Source organism: Salmo salar, chromosome ssa17 (assembly GCF_905237065.1).
Source record: "Salmo salar chromosome ssa17, Ssal_v3.1, whole genome shotgun sequence".
Classification (NCBI taxonomy): Eukaryota; Metazoa; Chordata; class Actinopteri; order Salmoniformes; family Salmonidae; genus Salmo; species Salmo salar.
The window spans coordinates 63,314,284-63,336,312 of NC_059458.1; the positions used below are offsets into that span (position 1 = coordinate 63,314,284).

Below are 22,029 nucleotides of genomic sequence, written 5' to 3' on the forward strand. Positions count from 1 at the left end.
CAGGTCAGGGTTCCATAGCCGCGGCAGAACAGTTGAAACTGGAGCAGCAGCACGACCAGGTGGACTGGGGACAGCAAGGAGTCATCAGGCCTGGTAGTCCTGAGGCATAGTCCTAGGGCTCAGGTCCTCCGTGAGAAAGAGAGAAAAGAGAGAGAGGGAGAGAGAGAGAAAAAGAGAGAGAGGGAATTAGAGAGAGCATACTTAAATTCACACAGGACACCAGATAAGACAGGAGAAATACTCCAGATATAACAGACTGACCCTAGCCCCCCGACACATAAACTATTGCAGCATAAATACTGGAGGCTGAGACAGGAGGGGTTGGGAGACACTGTGGCCCCGTCCGACGATACTCCCGGACAGGGCCAAACAGGCAGGATATAACCCCACCCACTTTGCCAAAGCACAGACCCCACACCACTAGAGGGATATCTTCAACCACCAACTTACTATCCTGAGACGAGGCCAAGTATAGCCCACGAAGATCTCCCCCACGGCACGAACCCAAGGGGGGGCACCAACCCGGACAGGAAGATCATGTCAGTGACTCGACCCGCTCAAGTGACGCACCCCTCCTAGGGACGGCATGGAAGAGCACCAGTAAGCCAGCGACTCAGCCCCTGTAATAGGGTTTGAGGCAGAGAATCCCATTGGAGAGAGGGGAACCGGCCAAGCAGAGACAGCAAGGGTGGTTCGTTGCTCCAGTGCCTTTCCGTTCACCTTCACTCTCCTGGGCCAGATTGCACTCAATCATAGGACCTACTGAAGAGATTAGTCTTCAATAAAGACTTAAAGGTCAAGGCCGAGTCTGCGTCTCTCACATGGATAGGCAGACCATTCCATAAAAATGGAGCTCTGTATGAGAAAGCCCTGCCTCCAGCTGTTTGCTTAGAAATTCTAGGGACAGTAAGGAGGCCTGCGTCTTGTGACCATAGCGTACGTGTAGGTATGTACGGCAGGACCAAATCGGAAAGATAGGTAGGAGCAAGACCATGTATTGCTTTGTAGGTTAGCAGTAAAACCTTGAAATCAGCCCTAGCCTTAACAGGAAGCCAGTGTAGAGAGGCTAGCACTGGAGTAATATGATCACATTTTTTGGTTCTAGTCAAGATTCTAGCAGCCGTGTTAAGCACTAACTGAAGTTTATTTAGTGCTTTATCCAGGTAGCCGGAATATAGAGCATTGTAGTAGTCTAACCTAGAAGTGACAAAAGCATGGATTCATTTTTTTTGCATCATTTTTGGACAGAAAGTTTCAGATTTTTGCAATGTTATGTAGATGGAAAAAAGCTGTCCTTGAAACAGTCTTGATATGTTCGTCAAAAGAGAGATCAGGGTCCAGAGTAAAGCCGAGGTCCTTCACAGTTTTATTTGAGTCGACTGTACAGTACAACCATCAAGATTAATTGTGAGATTCAACAGAAGATCTCTTTGTTTCTTGGGACCTAGAACTATCTCTGTTTTGTCTGAGTTTAATAGTAGAACATTTGCCACTTGTCCATGTAGACCAATTTGGGTTTCCAATCTCTCCAAAAGAATGCCGTGATAGATGGTATCAAAAGCAGCACTAAGGTCTGAAGCACGAGAACATATGCAGAGCCTCGTTCTGACGCCATTAAAAGGTAATTTACCACCTTCACAAGTGCAGTCTCAGTGCTATGATGGGGTCTAAAACCAGACTGAAGCGTTTCGTATACATTGTTTTTTCTTCAGGAAGGCAGTGAGTTGCTGCGCAACAGCACATTTTTTGAGAGGAATGGGAGATTTAATATATGCCGATAGTTTTTAACATTTTCTGGGTCAAGGTTTGGCTTTTTCAAGAGAGGCTTTATTACTGCCACTTTTAGTGAATTTGGTACACATCCGATGGATAGAGAGCCATATCGTATGTTCAACAAAGGAGGGCCAAGCACAGGAAGCAGCTCTTTCAGTAGTTTAGCTGGAATAGGGTCCAGTAGGCAGCTTGAAGATTTAGAGCCATGATTATTTTCATCAATGTGTCAAGAGATATAGTATTAAAAAACTTGACTGTCTCCCTTGATCCTAGGTCCTGGCAGTGTTGTGCAGGCTCAGGACAACTGAGCTTTGGAGGAATACGCAGATTTAAAGAGGAGTCCGTAATTTGCTTTCTTTTTTGTAACAGTATTTTTTATTGGAGTTTCACAATTTTCACCCATATTAAGAGATACAACAACAAAGACAAGGTAAAAAAACAGCACTCACTTACACATATCCGTATGTATGCACGCACGTACACACACACACACCATTTCCCTCTCCCCGCTCAGCGCTTCTCTCACCCCATCCCCCTCATTGCGTCTCTCAATACATACATTTTAAACAAACATAAACAGAGATAAAAAAAATAATAATAATAATAAAAAATAAAAAATAAAATAAAAATAAAAACAAACAAAAAATAAAATAAAATATAAACAAATAAAAAGCTCAGTTTAAACCAAGAAGTTGAGTTCCCCACATGGACCGTACAGTGTAATTCTGAAATACATAGATCACCATTCTAAGAGAATCCTCGCAGCATAATAGCTGACACTTCAGGTTCTAGGTAATTTAGGTAAGGTTCCCATTCTTTGTAGAACTGATCTGTCTTAGAATGCAATGTACATGTCAGATATTCCAGCGGCACCCATTCAAACAGTATCTTATGCCAATCTTTAATAGAGGGAACCTTATCACTAATCCACTGTAAAAGTATGTTTTTCCTCGCTGCGAAGGTGAGGATGTTGTAAAGCCTCCTCTTACCCACAGAAGTTACATGCCTACTAGGTAGACCTAACAGTAGAGAGACTGGGTCCAATTCTAGATCGACCCCTAGGATCTTTTCACTTTCTTGCAGAACACCAGACCAATATCTTTGTATTTTGGTACATGACCATAAACAATGTGTTAGGGTGCCTGTATCAGTTTTACATTTAAGACACTGAAGAGAAGAGGAAGAGGGGCTAAAAGCATGTCTGCGATTTGGGGATATATGCAATCTGTGTATTGTTCTTAATTGAATTGCTCTAGTACGATTACATATAGATATTGTTTTTGCATATTTCTAAATGTCCTCCCACATCTCTTCGTCAATAGTAACAGACAGTTCTTTCTCCCACACTTGTTTCACCCTCTGTGTATCGACAGCGGAAAAGGACCTTAAAGCATCATAAAACAGACTTACAGACATTTTCCTTTGTGGGAAAAAAAACATTCTTTCAATGACAGACATATCAGGGTTGTCAATTAAGGTGGTGCTCTTCAGAATATAATGTCTTACTTGTAGGAAATGGAAAAAGTCCTGCTTTGGGAGTTGATATTTCTCGACCATCTGCTCAAATGACAATAAAATCTTATCCGCAAATAAGTCATTTAGTCTGCGTATGCCCTTATTAAGCCAAACGTTAAAGCCAGCATCCAGCAATCCTGGGGCGAAATCTGGGTTGTTAAGAATTGGGGTAAGAGCAGAGGTTAGTTTGGACCTTCCCAGGAAACGTTGAACTGACTTCCATACTTTGAGTGTGTTAAGTGTAATGGGGTTGTTACAATGATCTTTTACAGACTTGAAACTTGTGAAAAACAAAAGATCCTGTAAAGGGTGTTTTGAAAGAGAAGTCTCAATGTCTAACCAAATAGAGGAGTCATCGTTTGTGATCCAGTCTGAGATATAACATAGATGGGCACACCACTGATAGAACCTGATACTGGGCAGATCCAAGCCACCCATAGAACTTGGCAGCTGCAATATTGCCATCTTAAGTCTTGGCTTGCGTTTACTCCATATAAAGGAACTTAGCCATCCATTTACATCCTTTATTACCTTATTGGAGAGTAATACTGGGATCATTTGGATTGGGTAGAGTAGCCTAGGTAAAATGTTCATTTTCAAGAGGGATATTCTACCCAACCATGAAATTGGAAGAGAGTTCCAGCGCTCCAGATCCTGTCTTATTGTGTCGAACAAGGGAACAAAATTGGCTTTGTACATTTGTTGGAATTTAGGAGCTACAAATATACCCAGATACGTAAAACCTGAGGGAGACCATTTAAAAGGGAAGGGGGAGAAGTATTAGGCACAGAGTGAAGGTTACCAAGTGGCATAGCCTCTGATTTAGTTAGGTTAATCTTGTAGCCTGAGAATTCGCTGAATAACTCAATAATATTAATAAAAGATGTGATTGAAGTCTCGGGATTAGAAATGAATATCAGGGCATCATCAGCATACAAGCTTATTTTATGGTGAACATCACCAATGAGCAGCCCCTGTATAGCAGGCGTTACCCTGATGGCCTCGGCCAGTGGTTCCATAACAAGTGCAAATAGGAGGGTGGACAAAGGACAGCCCTGTCTGGTACCTCTGTGTATAGGGAAGCTATTTGACCATAGTCCATTAGTAAGGACAGCAGCCTGAGGATCATCATATAAAACTTTCACCCATTTTATCGTAAATTGCTTTCTAATGATCATGATCTTTTCGTCAAAGAAGTTCATGAATTTGTCACTGCTGAAGTGAAAGCCATCCTCTCTTGGGGAATGCTGCATTTAGTTAGCTTTACGCAAGGTTAAATTGAGTTCCTCAGTTAGGTGGTTAACTGACTTTTGTACTCTGACGTCCTTGGGTAGGTGGAGGGAGTCTGGAAGGGCATCTAGGAATCTTTGAGTTGTCCTAGAATTTATAACACAGCTTTGATGATCCTTGGTTGGGGTCTGAGCAGATTATTTGTTGCAATTGCAAATGTAATAAAATGGTGTTCCGATAGTCCAGGATTATGAGGGAAAACATTAAGATCCACAACATTTATTCCACGGGACAAAACTAGGTCCAGAGTATGACTGTGGCAGTGAGTAGGTCCGGAGTCGATGATGGCTCCAAAAGCCTTTTGGAGTGGGTCTGTGGATTTTTCTATGTGAATATTAAAGCCACCAAAAATGTGAATATTATCTGCCATGACTACAAGGTCCGATAGGAATTCAGGGAACTCAGTGAGGAACGCTGTATATGGCCCAGGAGGCCTGTAAACATTAGCTATAAAAAGTGATTGAGTAGGCTGCATAGATTTCATGACTAGAAGCTCAAAAGACAAAAAATCTGTATTTTCTTTTTGTTGTAAATTTAAATTTGCTATTGTAAATGTTAGCAACACCTCCACCCTTGCGGGATGCGCGGAGGATATGGTCACTAGTGTAACCAGGAGGTGAGGCCTCATTTAACACAGTAAATTCATCAGGCTTAAGCCATGTTTCAGTCAGGCCAATCACATCAAGATTATGATCAGTGATTAGTTCATTGACTATAACTGCCTTGGATGTGAGGGATCTAACATTAAGTAGCCCTATTTTGAGATGTGAGATATCACAATCTCTTTCAATAATGACAAGAATGGAGGAGGTCTTTATTGCAGTGAGATTGCTAAAGCGAACACCGCCATGTTTAGTTTTGCCCAACCTAGATCAAGGCACAGACACGGTCTCAATGGGGATAGCGGAGCTGACTACACTGACTGTGCTAGTGGCAGACTCCACTAAGCTGGCAGGCTGGCTAACAGCCTGCTGCCTGGCCTGCACCCTATCTCACCTATCTCATCTCAATGAGTTAGCCAGCAATTTTTTGGGGGAAGGATAAGCTTGAAATGGGCATGGTCTAATTGACTCTACAACTAAAAACATATATCTAAGTTTAGTCTTCTTAATGAACCAGAAAATCAATAGTTATTTATGATTGTTTATCAAAGTTAGCTGACTAACTCACTGATCCTACTTTGTAGTATACTGCTCAGGGGGGTGCAATTAACTATGAGGTCATTAACAGAAAACCAGCAGTAGTCCGGACTTCGTAAGGTAAGACTTGAATAGGTCGATTTGGGTCGGAATACCCCTGGTCTATACTATTAGCATGGCTAACGCGCGACCCCCGTGACTACACAGCGAGGTGTGACTGGAAGACTTCTAGCCCTGGTGCCAGACAGACTCTTATACTATAGGCTTCAGTCTAATCCTCTGTATAGTAGACTGTATCATCATTTATGTTAACACTACATAACCTTTGTAGTCTATCCTACAGATAGTATCCTTGACTGTTTCTTCTTCATTTGCTTCCATGGGGAATCATACAAAGTATTGTTTTATCACCTACCTCCAAATGTCTGTGGCACAAAAGCAGCATTTTCTGCCTCTAGGTTGCCATGGCAGACCAACAGGGTATCACATCACATGCAATGCCCCCACCCTATAGAGTAAAGTCTGACCCCCCCCTCCCCACACCTGCATCTAGAAGTATGTTGTCACGGAGACAGAGAGGATGGGATTTCACCTGGCTATAAAGTAAGTGGTGTGTTCTAGCAGTACACAGAAACAAATCAATTCACACCAGTCATATAAGTGTGAATTCCTTACAGTGTTATACAGTGAATACATATGCCAGCTATGCTGTTATTCATTTGCATTAGACTCATCAGATCAATCTGATTAATTTAAAGGTTGTGCTAATGGAAATGACTTGTAGCCAGGATTCATATGTCCACAAAGATGAGATTAGATGCATATAATGCAATGTCATTCCTGAGAGCTCAAATGTCAGTAGCCACGACATGGCCCAGTCTCTGTAGATTGTACATTCTCCAACACAAGCCCTCTAGACTATATGAACATCTCTGTAGTGTGTAGCCTACTGATTGATTAATTCAAGCTGGGATCTATTCATTTTACAGAATAAGAATGACAGATATGAACATATTTCACTGATCTCTCATCAGTGATGCCTAATTACGAGTTTGCGTTTCCATCCTCACTACTCAGTTCATTAGCGCCGTGGAATGAGAAAAGAGGTGATTAAGTAGATAGATGGATTGCGAGGATGAGTCGCTGTTTAGAAATTAGACATTCCTGATGGAAATATTCCTTTGATTCTATCTGAGGGAAGTAGAATTAAGCAATAAGTCCCGAGTAGGTGTAGTATATGACCAATATACCATGGCTAAGGGCTGTTCTTAGGCACAATGCAACGCAGTGTCTGGAAACAGCCCTTAGCCATGGTATATTGGCCATATATCACAAACCCCAGAGGTGCCTTATTGCTATTATAAACTGGTTACCAACGTAATTAGAGCAGTAAAAATACATGTTTTGTCATAATTGTGGTATACGGTCTACAGCTTCAGCCAGGTTTATAATAGCACACACAGCCTGGTTTGTCTAGTGGTGTTCCCTTTGACAAACACAATAGTAGGCCGATACACACTATGTTCTATATAGTCAGTGTAGCTGGTGCAAACAAATCCACATCCTCAGCTTGAGTTTCCTTCCGCCATCTTACAAGGACCACTGAGCTCCGGCATTAGTTTCAGTGTCTGCCTTCTGTATTGCCGTCCATTGGCGATTGGGTTTATATCGATGCTTAAATTCAAGGGGGAATTATAATGTGACATCCACAGGCACTTCATCTCAGTACTGAGGAAGGCAGTGTCAGAACCAGTGACCCCATCACTGAGAGACCATAATTGCTTTGGAAGAGTGCTACACTGCTGCCCTGTAATTCCTGTTCACAGCTCAAACAGACAGGGGTAAGGAGTTAGCTGTAGCCTGTTTCCCCTTACCCCAGATTTCAGACAAGCACAATAGACACAGTAGAAGAAGCAGTTCGGGGTCAATGAAGTCATCATTGTACACACGCACATATATTTATTTATACAAATATAATATGTATAACAATTGCATATCACCTGGTGTTGTCTTTTTTTCTGTACAATCAGGAAGTACAGTACGTCCAGTCAGGAAGTACAGTACGTAGAATCAGGAAGTACAGTACGTCGAATCAAGAAGTACAGTACGTTGAATCAGGAAGTACAGTACGTCCAGTCAGGAAGTACAGTATGTTCAGCCTAAAAAATACAAGTTGGCAATAAGAAAGAGAATAAGTAAATGTACAAAAGGGATCTGTCAGAGGCAAGATGAACTGCTCAAAAGTTGAGGAACAAAACACGTTCACAGCCCAATCTGGCTGGACTATCAGGATGGCACATTGCACACAGTGTGGATGTTAAATGATCTTGCACTACTTCAATACCCACAGACAAAAGAACTAGGCCTATATAGAACATACATACTAGAGTTTGCTACTAGGAAAACCATCCAATGTAATGTTTGTCTGACAGTACTACAGATACAAGACCACTTTTGATCAGTGTCGATCATCAAATGGTTTTCTAATAGCTTTCAATGAATCCACAGTGCAACATGTTATACCTAAATATGGTTACTTGTCATAAGAATACTACGTCAGACTATAGGTAGAGGGTTGAAGGAGAGAGTTTAAAACAGAGGTCCCTCATTGATAAGACAACTAGAACATTCCACAGTCTTTTACTCACAATGTAAAGGTGACGACGCAGATCCAGGAGAATGAGTTCATTAACCATAATATTCCGGTATGAATTATACACTGGGCTATAGGTCTTATACAATTCAATCTTTTAAATAATCATCTGCATGTTATCAAACACACACATACCTTAATGAAATGACTTTATGCAAAACTCAGAATATAAACAATAAAATAGATTGATTTAAAAAATAAAGACAATTGTACCATATGATTAACCCGCCAGGTCATTAATATATATATATATAAATGTGTTTGACATTCCTCATATAAATGATTCAAATGTTCAAATTATATTGATATATGTAGATTTTATTTTATATGATTACTCTATATACTCTCTGTATATATTCATTTGATGGGAGTAGATGACTAACAATCATTAAATGGCTGACTTGAGAGCTGAAAATCAAGTTATGAAATTGCACGATAATTGTACTTGCCTATTCAATTGTATGAATACAATTATCTCTGTGTATTCATCCACTTTACATACCTCTCTTTTAACAGCCGTTTGATTTTTAATGGCAGAAGCTGCCTTATGACACACAGTGCATAAGATACAGTTGATCTAGTATTACATTGTTAACTTTTGTATCTTTCCCACATACTGTATATCTCTAATCATTACTTTTATGTGAAATGTAAACCCAACGAAAGTCTGTTATTGCTAAATCTACAAGTTTCCATACAAAATATTTTCTCGCTGCAATATATATATATAAGGTAAAAAAAGAGTTCACATTTATCCAAACCAGGACAAGTTTGACACAAAAAAAGCAATGTTCACTCACACACAGACAAGCTCCCATAGAAGAAACAATAGAAATATCACTGTACAAAGCTATAGCAAAACCAAAGCCAGGAAACAAGTGAAATGAATTCAAAACAGATAACAAAAAGAAGTAAACTATCACAAATGACAAGGAGCATTGTGGAGGGTTACAACTTTCAACTGTTAAGAGTACAACTTAAAATGAACACAAACAAAATAAAAGTCAAAAGGATGGGTTTCAGTGCTAGCCTCCAATCTCTCATGTCACAAGCACCATTGTTTACATTTCAGAACACACATCTTTCAGTTTTGCTTCATTCTGTTGGTAGTACATTGAAGGGGGAGAGAGAGTCTTCACTGCTTAACAGTATCATATTCCCCTCAACCAGGTGGTTCCTTCGGCATCCTCTGCACATAGAGATGGACTCAGAACCTTCCTTTCAGTGTCTCACTTCTTCTTCTTTTGGAACAGCCTGTGACAGATAGATGTAAGAAAAGCTGAGAGCAATGCTTGAAACCATTTGACAAGTCAGTATTTTGACAGGTCAGTAAAGTGGGATGCTAATGTCATATTCTGGTACAATAAGTTACAAAAAAGTGAAGTGTACTCTGCTGTGAATTGCGAAAAGCCGCATTGAACTGTGAAAAGCCAATTAAAAATGATTGTGAATGAACCTTTTACTGCAGTGGGCTAAATCAGGGTCACACAGAGTGTTTCTTGGTAGTCTTAAACAAATCTACTTTGAAACAGAAGCATACACCTCACACACATGGTTATGGACTTTAAAAAAAGAAGACCCCTGTACCATGTCAGATAAAGAGTTTAAATGTATTACATGTTGAGTTTGCATCCCAATATTACACTTTATATACATCACAGAACACTGAAATATAACAAAACCGTTTGACATAAAAACACCTGATTTTCGGTCAGGTTTTAGAAATAATGTTTCTTAATTATGAAAAATGTGAATAACATTCCACCTATGAGGCCACTAGGTCATCTGACAGCAGGAAATGGCTACATGTCTGTGGAATTCCCACTACTACTGAGAACAGAGATATAGCAGAGCCTATTGTGTCCTCGGGCCTTGGTCAGCCTGGCCAGGTATGCGAGAGAGAGACAGAATGGCTGGGCAGCGTAACAGAGAGGAAGGCTACATGACGAACAGATTCCATGCAATCCCATGGTGCTTGCCACCTAGCAGCCTGTTCGCCGCGCGTGTCGCTTGCTTGGCCACCGGCCTCTTGGCCACTGTGGCAAAGCCCTGTAGTCAGCATGCCAGGGTTGATACAACATGATCCCTGCTCAGTCCCCACTCCATGCCTCTACTGCACAGGTCTACAAGCTCTCACATACCTCCCCGAGCTAAACGAGGGCTACATGAGGAGGGTTAGTATCAAACGATCAGTGCCACTGAGGATCCCTTAGCCTGCAGGTGGTGTTAAGTGTTTTGTGATGTGGCCCAGACAGGCTTAGTATTACTACTACCTATTTTCAGAGTTGTCGTTATTTTTGCTTTATCACCTCCAGCAATCCAAGCAATGACGGGGTATATATGTATACTATAAGTCTGCCTCAACTTTGCACTGATGCAGTCAAGTAAAGTTGGCTCTGTGGTATGTGTTATAAAACATGTAGCATCCCATGAGCGTGAGCTCTTATTTGCTCAGCCATATCTAAACTAATTCACAAGCCACGCGGCTGAATTACTGACACAACATAGACGGTTATGACTGTACAGGGGATTGCAACTGTTTAGATAACACCCTGAAATAGATTAAGCGCCCATCCCAGGAACTTAATGTGTGCTGCAAACAAATTGTTTTGTTTTTTTTGAAACGCTTGATGTAATCCTCTGTAACTTTTAACTCTCTGACAGGAGCCTCTCTGGTACTCTCTCTGGGTATAAAGAGCCCAATGGGTTTTAAAGAACCACTGAACACTCCGATTGGCACTTCTGTTTTTCTGTTGCTCATGAGAAAAACAAGATTTCAGTCTTGGAGGTTTGTTTCCGGACCGATTCCACGCTTGGTTAATGATGTTTGTCGCCCATGAGACACTGTAGACGCAGAAGCCTATTTCACTTCCTCAAAATCCCAAGAATTAATCGAAGATAACTCAAGAAATCTGTAATTAAATTTGGGAGTTTTTGCCAAGAATGTTTAGGTTGCGCAATTTTACATCTGACTAAGGTATTTGTTGCAGTATTTCTCAAGTAAAAAAATGCACAACGTGTTGTTTTATCTAAACAAAGCCAGGCTGCTGGGCAGGTCTGTCTCACTGTATGCTATTGAATAGAGAGCAATCACTGCAGCTGTTCACCTCATGTTAGTAGGCAAATGTACTTTGTCTAATCAAAACCCATCCTTCATTTACCCGTTGTGACACACAATTGTTCCAAACACTTTGTAGTCAATTTGGACACTAGAATAACTGTTTCTGACTCATATCGATGCCACATAGGCAGTTTTCAAAGGCATTCGTTGCTTTTTAAATGCTGTTGCTCTTTCAATGGTGCAATGTGTATCTCCAGACAATGCCAGCCTCCTTCAGTTCACCCTATTCCCCAAAAACCTTTGAGGTGCTGAAGAGTCCTGTGTGGCTCAGTTGGTAGAACATGGTGCTTGCAACACCATGGTTGTGGGTTTGATTCTCACGGGGGACAAGTGTGAAAATGTATGCACTCAAGTCGCTCTGGATAAGTGCGTCTCCTAAATGACTGAAATGTAAAATCCCTGTCAGATCCTTAAAACAGTATAAATCTAAATGAAATCACAGTTTGGTGAATATATGGCCAGTTTAAAGGACTGGTCTTCTTACTGTACCAGCTGTTATCTTCATCTGTGTGGTCCCAGATCTGGTTTGTGCTGTCTTGCCAACACCTACAGTCATTTTTGGTGTGACAATGCCCATAGGAGTCGGCAAGACAGTACAAATAGATCTGGCACCAGGCTACGGTCCCCCACCCTTAAAGCAATGAAAAGCCTCACCTACGACATATGGTTCTGCTGGGTAGTGAGGTTCTGCTGCTGCTGAGCCTGCATGAGGAGCTGCTGCTGCTGGCGGCGGCGGGCCGTGCGGAGCTTCTCGAAGCGCGCCTCCATCTCCTCCAGGACCTTGGGCGTGTAGCGTACCACCAGCTTCACACTGTCCTTGGCTGCCTTGAGAAGCTCCACCGCCTTCTCGTGGTGCTCCCCCTCCACACTCTGGGGAGATACAGTGAAAGAGAATGAGAGAGAGAAGAGACTCAGCACATTTAAGAAATGTGGTGGCAATGTGTTAGTGTTGTAGTGATATGGTCTCTGAAGTCTGCCTCAGTTTCTTAATTGGCATGGACAGAGAATTAAAGAAACCTTGCCAAGACTTTTATGTAAGCAACAATGACACAGTTACACAGCAGCAGCTTCAGTTTCTAAATGGTTACAACCAATTAGGTTTGAACTGGAAGTCAAATGTATTTTTACTTAGTTCAACAAGCATTGCATATTTGGTATAATTAGTACTTCATCCTCAAGCCCAGAGTAATATACAGTACCAAGCAACATTTTGGACACCTACTCATTCAAGGGTTTTTCTTTATTTTTACTATTTTCAACAACAAAAAAATAAAGACATCAAAACTATGAAATAACACATATGGAATCAAAAATGTGTTAATAAAAATATATATATATATATTTGAGATTCTTCAAAGTAGCTACCCTTTGCCTTGATGACAGCTTTGGCATTCTCTCAAGCAGCTTCATGAGATAGTCACTTGGAATATAGAAGATAGCCCTATTTGGTAAAATACCAAATCCATATTATGGCAAGAATAGCTCAAATAAGCAGAGAGAAATGGCAGTCCATAATTACTTTAAGACATGAGGGTCAATCCGGAAAATGTCAAAAACAGAGTGCTACGATGAAACTGGCTCTCATGAGGACCACCACAGGAAAGGAAGACCCAGAGTTACCACAACTGCAGAGGATAAGTTCATTAGATGTGTCTGTTCAAGTAACAGACACATCTCAACATCAACAGTTCAGAGGAGACTGTGTGAATCAGGCCTTCATGGTTGAATTGCTGCAAAAAAACCACTACTAAAGGATACCAATAAGAAGAAGAGACTTGCTTGGGCCAAGTAACTTGAGCAATGGACATTAGACCAGTGGAGATCTGTCCTTTGGTCTGATGAGTCCACATTTGAGATTTTTGGTTCCAACTGCCATGTCTTTGTGAGACGCAGAGTAGGGAAGGGATGATCTCTGCATGTGTGGTTCCCACTGTGAAGCATGGAGGAAGAGGTGTGATGGTGCTTTGCTGGTGACACTGCAAGTGATTTATTTGGAACACACTTACCCAGCATGGCTACAACAGCATTCTGCAGCAATACGCCATCCCATCTGGTTTATGCTTAGCGGAACTATCATTTGTTTTTCAACAGGAAAATGACCCAACACATCTCCAGGTTTTGTAAGGGCTATTTGACCAAGAAGGAAAGTGATGGAGTGCTGCATCAGATGACCTGGCCTCCACAATGACCCGGCCTCCACAATGACCCGACCTCAATCCAATTGAGATGGTTTGGGATGAGTTGGACCTCAAAGTGAAGGAAAAGCAGTCAACGAGTGCTCAGCAACAGACCCCGCCCTGTGCAACTGGGTTCTGGACTTTCTGGTGAAGGTAGGAAACAACATCTCCACTCCGCTGATCCTCAACACTGGGGCCCCACAAGGGTACATTCTCAGCACTCTCCTGTACTCCCTGTTCACCCATGACTGCGTGGCCATGCACGCTTCCAACTCAATCATCAAGTTTGCAGATGACACTACAGTGGTAGGCTTGATTACAATGACGAGACGGCCTATAGGGAGGAGGTGACGGCCCTCAGAGTGTGGTGTCAGGAAAATAACTTCTCACTCAATGTCAACAAAACAAAGGAGATGATCGTGGACATCAGGAAACAGCAGTGGGAGAACCACCCCCCCCCCCACCCCCACCCCCACCCATCCACATCGATTGCACAGTAGTGGAGAAGGTGGAAGGTTTTAAGTTCCTCGGCGTACACATCACGGACAAACTGAAATGGTCCACCCACACAGACAGCGTGGTGAAGAAGGCGCAATACCGCCTCTTCAACCTCAGGAGGCTGAAGAAATTTGTCTTGTCACCAAAAACACTCACAAACTTTTACCAATGCACAATCGAGAGCGTCCTGTCGGGCTGTATCACCACCTGGTACGGCAACTGCTCCGCACACAACCGCAGGGCTCTCCAGAGGGTGGTGCGGTCTGCACAACGCATCACCGGGGACAAACTACCTGCCCTCCAAGACACCTACAGCACCCGATGTCACAGGAAGGCCAAAAAGATCATCAAGGACAACAACCACCCGAGCCACTGCCTGTTCAACCCGCTATCATCCAGAAGGCGAGGTCAGTACAGGTGCATCAAAGCTGGGACCGAGAGACTGAAAAACAGCTTCTATCTCAAGGCCATCAGACAAACACTAACACCAAGCCGCACTGCTTCTTGACACAATGCACATCCAACCCAGAAGCCAGCAGCACCAATGTGTTGGAGAAAACACCATACACCTGGCGACCTGGTCAGCATGCACTGTGCCCGGAACACCACAGGAGTCACTAGTGTGCGATGTGACAAGGATATCCCTGCCAGCCAAACCCTCCCTAACCCGGACGACACTGGGCCAATTGTGCACCACCCCATGGGCCTCCCGGTCGCAGCCAGCTGCGACAGAGCCTGGGCTCAAACCCAGAGTCTCTGGTGGCATAGCTAGCACTGCGATGCAGTGCCTTAGACCACTGCGCCACCCGGGAGGCCATGAAGCTTGCTTTTTAAAGTGCACGTTTGATTAGTGTTTGTCTGAAGGCACTTTTATGTCCAAACACATCCTGACATTACCATGCAAATTGGTTTTCATTTGATGGTGTAAATGGACAGTTACGGAATAGGATTCAGCAAGGAGTGACTTTGAAAGGCTAAACCGCTAAGCCGTGTGAAGTTTGGAACATATTGCTCATGGTGACATTGGCTGCTTCTAAAAAACTGTTGCTTTGTAATAGCTTTTGTTGTTGCCCGTTGCTTTAGTCATAGATAGCGCTCCTGTATCTTGGACGCTGGCTCACTATAAGCCTATTTTTATTTAGGTCTTCAGAAAACCAATCACTCTGCTTGACCCAATCCATATTGTGACAGTTTGACTCAAGGTTTAGACAAAATGTTTCCCTGCTTGGATATGGTTTGTCAGGATAAATGTCAAGCAAGATGAGAAAATGAATACCTTGAAATATTAACTACAGCACACAACTGTGATTGGGACTCGTAATATAGAAGACGCAAATTCACAGAATATCATAAATAGGGTACAGAGTTTTTCCTGGATGGGACAAGTGGTCAGGAAAAACTGACCATGTGACTAGACCTAGCGGTAATCGTAAATAATCTATACATACCACGCCATTGACAGACAGGAGCTGGTCCCCTCGCTTCAGTCCCCCGTGCCTCTCAGCCAAGCCCCCTGGGATGATGCGAGAGATATAGATGGGAGAGTTCTGCTCCTTGCCGCCCATCACGTTGAAGCCCAGCCCCTCCTCCGTCTTGGGCAGCTCCACCACTCGGGGATGAGAGTGACCCTCGCTGGCCGCAAATGCTGCAACTGTGGCCTGCAGAGAGAGACAGAAGAGAGGATAATGATCAGACCATTATTGGTGTATTCAGCACTAACTCCATGCCCTATTCTGTCTACCACACAAATAGATTAGATAATGATGATACTAAGTGCATGAACTGGGATTGCATTTCCAAACAGCCAAATAAGTGTACAGACTTAAATTCACTCTGTGGGTGGGACCTTCTGACTTCTCTCTCTAAACAGGGCTTAGAGACGTCCAGTAGGACTGAGAATAACAAAATGAGAGCCAAGGCGATGATGGTGATGTATTGTATAGCCATGTGAGATGTTTTCTGGCTCTGTAAGAACATGGATTAGCACATATCTGTCTCCGCTGGAGAAGAAGACGCAAGATAACTTTCACCCCAACTAACTAAATGTCTGTGAGCCTGCTTTACTAAATTCCACTTGCTTGGGATGGCTTTCAAGTTCTAGACGAATCTTCTTCTTGCCTTGTCGTCTGAAACTAAGTGTGCAGGAGCTTGTTAGCCCAGCCTGGAAAAGGAACAGCAGATGTACATCACCACAGGTGCCGGTCTGTCAAGTCTGTCTCATTATTATTATTAAGCAATACTTTCTCAGGAAACTGCCGGGGAAAAAGGTCTCTGTTTCAAAGCTTGGCATATGTGGATCCAAAAGTTTTCCCTAGCAGGTGAAAGAAAGCCCAAAGCTTTGAGATCCTCCACCCCCCCCCTCCCCCTATCTCTCTCTCCATCTCTCTCTCCCACTGTGAGGTAAAGAAGCACTGTGCTCAGTATGCCACCATCACCTCTCTGGCTAACGGCATACCGACCTTCACAAGTTTATCTCCCTTCTTGGGAGGAAGAAACTAGGTGGCATACGGCTGTCTCCTCCAAACGCAAAAAGTGTCAGGGGTGAACCAACGAAAAATTACAGCTTACTGGGAAATTGCCTAAGTAATGTCAGAGTACATATGGAAATTACTTAATTTCAACAAAATGTTATTATCATCAGCCATCAGTTCAACTCAGTCTTTTCTCTGGAGCACCATAGACTAAGTGATCTCCCATCTCTGGAAGATAAAATATAAAAACCTCAGGCCAGGAATTACAGTCTGGAATTGATTCAATTAACTGGGCAATAAACTGAATCAAGTGCTCATGTTCTCAGGTGGAACACATTTTAATTGGTAAATGCTCACCAGCAACAGTTCACCAAAGGCATCTAAAATAACATCTACCCTGCTAATGCCTCAAGATCGCTGGTGTATCAAGGGATCCCTGATTTTCCATAGGACTATAACACATTTTTTAGGCCCCCGATGTCCTACTTATTAAAGTGATTCATGTGAAATGTGCTGAGTGCTGCCCTCCAGGCCTTTGGTCAGCGATGTACTTGAGATGTACTTGGAGACGAGGCTGATGAACAAGCACCGGCTCAGCTAAACGGAAACTCTCAGGAGGGCGGCACTTTCAAAAGCAGCGCACCATCTCATTTCGATGTCATCGATTGAAATCCCTCCCATGGGCGTTGAAGCCAGTGAACGGAGTTTGCTCTATGTTAATTGCTGCTCCGATGGTGGCTGTGTTTAATATGCTTTTGAAAAGATTGGTGATGGACAAGGACAAAGCTGAAAAGCACTTAATGCTGTTGTCATTGCTTTCTTGTGTAAACAATGACAATCTGGCTTGCTTTAACACTGTGAAGTACAAGCCCCAAGGCCTCTTTCATGAATTGTAAAGTAGTTTGATTAGACCGATCTACATTCTCTCTTTCAAAACAGCCTTTGAATAAGCTTTGGAGAAAAATAAATCATTTTTTATGATTATGTACTTCATAATGTTGAACAGGGACCTTGAATATTCCACAAATAATGGATATTTGAAGGGAAATGAAAAGGACACGTCGCTGTAACAGCAGCATACCATCAACCTCAAAACCATTTGATCTGAGCAGGCTAGAAAGAGTATTTTGATATTCCATCAACATCAGATAAAGTGGTGTCCTTCAATAGGCCCAAGGGCAGCACTCAGCAAAGTTGAAGTCGGAAGTTTACATGCATTTATGTTGAAGTAATTAAAACTTGTTTTTCAACCACTCGACAAATTTCTTGTTAACAAATTATAGTTTTGGCAAGTCGGTTAGGACATCTACTTTGTGCATGACACAAGTAATTTTCCCAACAATTGTTTACAGACAGATAATTTCACTTATAATTCACTGTATCACAATTCTAGTGGGTCAGAAGTTTACATACACTAAGTTGACTGTGACTTTAAACAGCTTGGAAAATTCCAGAAAATGATGTCATGGCTTTAGAAGCTTCTGGTAGGCTAATTGACATCATTTGAGTCAATTGGAAGTGTACCTGTGGATGTATTTCAAGGCCAACCTTCAAACTCAGTGCCTCTTTTCTTGATATCATGGGAAAATCAAAAGATATCAGCCAAGACCTCAGAAAAAGAATTGTAGACCTCCACAAGTCTGGTTCGTTCTTGGGAGCAATTTCCAAACGCCTGAAGGTACCACGTTCATCTGTACAAACAATAGTATGCAAGTATAAACACCATGACGCAGCCGTCATACCGCTCAGGAAGGAGACGCGTTCTGTCTCCTAGAGATGAACATACTTTGGTGCGAAAAGTGCAAATCAATCCCAGAACAACAGCAAAGGACCTTGTGAAGATGCTGGAGGAAACAGGTACAAAAGTATCTATATCCACGGTAAAACAAGTCCTATATCGACATAACCTGAAAGGCCGCTCAGCAAGAAAGAAGCCACCGCTCCAAAACCGCCATAAAAAAGCCAGACTACGGTTTGCAATTGCACATGTGGACAAAGATTGCACTTTTTGGAGAAATATCCTCTGGTCTGATGAAACAAAAATAGAACTGTTTGGCCATAATGACCATCGTTATCTTTGTAGGAAAAAGGGGGAGGCTTGCTAGCCGAAGAACACCATCCCAACCATGAAGCACGGGGGTGTCAGCATCATGTTGTGGGGGTGCTTTGCTGCAGGAGGGACTGGTGCACTTCACAAAATAGATGGCGTCATGAGGAAGGAAAATTATATGGACATATTGAAGCAACATCTCAAGACATCAGTCAGGAAGTTAAAGCTTGGTCGCAAATGGGTCTTCCAAATGGACAATGACCCCAAGCATGCTTCCAAAGTTGTGACAAAATGGCTTAAGGACAACAAAGTCAAGGTATTGGAGTTGTCACGTCCTGACCATTCGAGGGAGTATTTGTTATTGTAGTTTGGTCAGGACGTGGCAGGGGGTATTTGTTTTATGTGGTTCGGGGGGGTTATGTGTATCTAGAGGGGTGTTGTATTTATGTGTTCTGGGGTTTTGGTGTATGTTCTGAGTTTTTGTGTTCTAGGTTTCTAGTTTGTATATTTCTTTGTGGTCTGTGTGGCTCTCGATCAGGAACAGCTGTTCATCGTTGTTCCTGATTGGGAGTCATATTTAAAGTGCTTGTTTTCACCTGTTTAGTTGTGGGTAGTTGTTTTTGCACTGCGTTTTGTTAGCATGCAAAACTGTTCCTGTCGTGTTTCTGTATTTTCTTGTTTTTTCGTGTTCACATCTTTAATAAATAATATGTTGAGCACGCAACCCGCTGCGCCTTGGTCTCATCACTACGACAGCCGTGACAGGAGTGGCCATCACAAAGCCCTGACCTCAATCCTATAGAGAATTTGTGAGCAGAACTGAAAAAGCGTGTGCGAGCAAGGAGGCCTACAAACCTGACTCAGATACACCAGCTATGTCAGGAGGAATGGGCCAAAATTCACCCAATTTATAGTGGGAAGATTGTGGAAGGCTACTAAAAACATTTGACCCAAGTTAAACAATTTAAAGGCAATGCTACCTAATACTAATTGAGTGTATGTTAACTTCTGACCCACTGGGAATGGGATGAAAGAAATAAAAACTGAAATAAATCATTCTGACATTTCACATTCTTAAAATAAAGTGGTGATCCTAACAGACCTAAGACAGGGAATTTTTACTAGGATTAAATGTCAGGAATTGTGAAAAACTGAGTTTAAATGTATTTGGCTAAGGTGTATGTAAACTTCCGACTTCAACTGTATGTCAACTGTATGTCCTTCCATCCAAGATGGAAATTCACAACACAATCCACAGTCTGATGAAAGTCATAAAAAAGTTACCCTGTTTACTACTCCTTTAGAAAGGGACTGAACCATAGTCAAAGATTTGCAGAGCATTGGCGATTGAAGAGATTATGTTTCGCTGACAAAAAAAAGCGCCCTTTGGAATTGTATTCCACACCGGCCCTAGTTATCTATTCATCCTGCTTGCCCAGTGTTGTCAATCAATCTATGTCCTACTCCTCTGTGTGCCCAGGCCGTGTAAGAAGATGGGGGCAGCAGTCTCTGGAAGGAGCAGCCAACTGTATCAGTCAGTGTGTGTACCTCCCTACGTTGCCCCACCTCTTCTTCACTCCCTCTCTGATGTATTGGTAACACTGGGAGAGAGGACTGCAATGCACTTCTCCCTCTCATCTCACCCCCCCTCTTGATTCCCTCTTTTCCTGTCCCCCTTTCACTGTTAGATGTCTGCTTTCTTTATTCTCCTACACAAAAGAAGCTCTCCTCAGAAGGAATATGAATGAGTGGTGGTGGAGGGACTCATTGGTAGAACCTCTCAAGTGTTTACATCCAAGGTCTGCTAATGAGTAATTCATTGTACACCAAACCTGCTCCAGTCTTTGATCATCTGATGGAGACATGATGGGTGTTTTTGTATCTAGGCTACATTGTACAGTATTTTTCAGCCTCAAGTTTGGTCAATACAGTCTGAGATTAGAGTATGTTGCTCACCTTCGCTGTAGCCCGTGCCTGGTACTCCGGACAGCCATTGACTGTGATTGTTTCATGCATGTACTGGTACACCTGAAAGAGAAAAATGGACAAACCATGAGTGTATTTTCTCAGTACTTTTGAATTTTCTGCAACATTTCTCCAAGTCCCTTGCATGTTCAATCCACGTCATAGGCTACCAGACTTGGTAGTTGGTAGGCTTAGGTTTTTGATTTCTATTCAAACCTGTATTTTGAGAGAGTTTATTTTTGCAAATACCTTCGTAGATTATGTAGATATTCATTGGATTTCTTCATCCACCTGGATCCACCTTTCACTGTTAATAAACTGCACACTATTTGGCACCTGGTCCTGCTTCCTCCTGCTACTTACTGCCCTTAAGGCTGCTCAAACATCTGGTCCCTACGACGATTAGTACAAAATACTCATAGGACACTGTGGTGTGGCACTACTACCCCTTTTGGTTTTCTCTCATGTGGGTAACACATGGCACTGAGTAAATAAACTGAAGAGAGTGGAGTTTGGAACAGAGTAGAGAGTGGAGCTAAGACTCTTGGTACTGTAGGTGAATTTCCACTGAGGATTTACCCTGGTTTACCAAAAAGTCTCAGATTTTTCTGTTTCCAGCTCCACGACCCAGCTCCTGATATTCACTGGGCCATGGCCTCAGTGGACCTGTCCTGACTTGGGGCCAAGACAGGCTTTTCGGGCATTATTTATATACAGAACAAAAATATAAATGCAACATGCAACAAAGTTACAGTTCATATAAGGAAATCAGTCAATTCAAATAAATTCATTAGGTCCTAATCTATGGATTTCGCATGACTGGGTAGGGGTGCGGGCAAGGGCGCAGCCATGGGTGGGCCTGGGAGGGCACTTTGGAGCCAGGCCCAACCACTGGGGAGAAAGGAATTGCCAATCAGAATTAGTTTTTCCTCACAAAAAGGCTTTATTACAGACTGAAATACTCCTCAGTTTCATCAGCTGTCCAGGTGTCTGGTCTCAGACAATCCCACAGGTGAAGAAGCCGGATGTGGAGATCCTGGGTCACACATGGTCTGCGGTGTGAGACGTACAGCTAAATTCTCAAAACAACACGAAATGAACATTACATTTTCTGACAACTGTTCTGGTGGACATTCCTGCAGTCAGCATGCCAATTGCACGTTCCCTCAAAACTTGAGACATCTGTGGCATTGTGTTGTGTGACAAAACTGCACATTTTAGAGTGGCCTTTTATTGTCCACAGCACAAGGTTCACCTGTGTAATCGTCATGCTGTTTAATCAGCTTCTGATATGTCAAACATGTCAGGTGGATGGATTATCTTGGCAAAGGAGAAATGCTCACTAACAGGGATGTAAACAAATTTATGCACAGAATT

The 22,029-nt window shown here is 42.5% G+C and overlaps 1 protein-coding gene across 2 annotated transcripts in view; it reads right to left on the reverse strand.

The window, feature by feature from the left end:
- Positions 1 to 7,650: 7,650 nt before the first annotated feature.
- The window catches only part of lin7a (lin-7 homolog A (C. elegans)), a 31,709-nt gene continuing 17,330 nt past the window's right edge, over positions 7,651 to 22,029 (reverse strand). The window contains exons 3-6 of one of the 2 annotated variants that reach the window (XM_014153441.2): positions 20,644 to 20,715; positions 15,615 to 15,824; positions 12,150 to 12,361; positions 7,651 to 9,624 (exon numbers count right to left, since the gene is read on the reverse strand). In XM_014153441.2, coding sequence (XP_014008916.1) covers positions 9,600 to 9,624; positions 12,150 to 12,361; positions 15,615 to 15,824; positions 20,644 to 20,715 — 519 coding nt within the window. In that variant the 3' untranslated portion in view covers positions 7,651 to 9,599. Of the gene's footprint in view, positions 9,625 to 12,145; positions 12,362 to 15,614; positions 15,825 to 20,643; positions 20,716 to 22,029 lie in introns of both variants that reach the window. The other variant, XM_014153442.2, reaches the window with a different exon arrangement.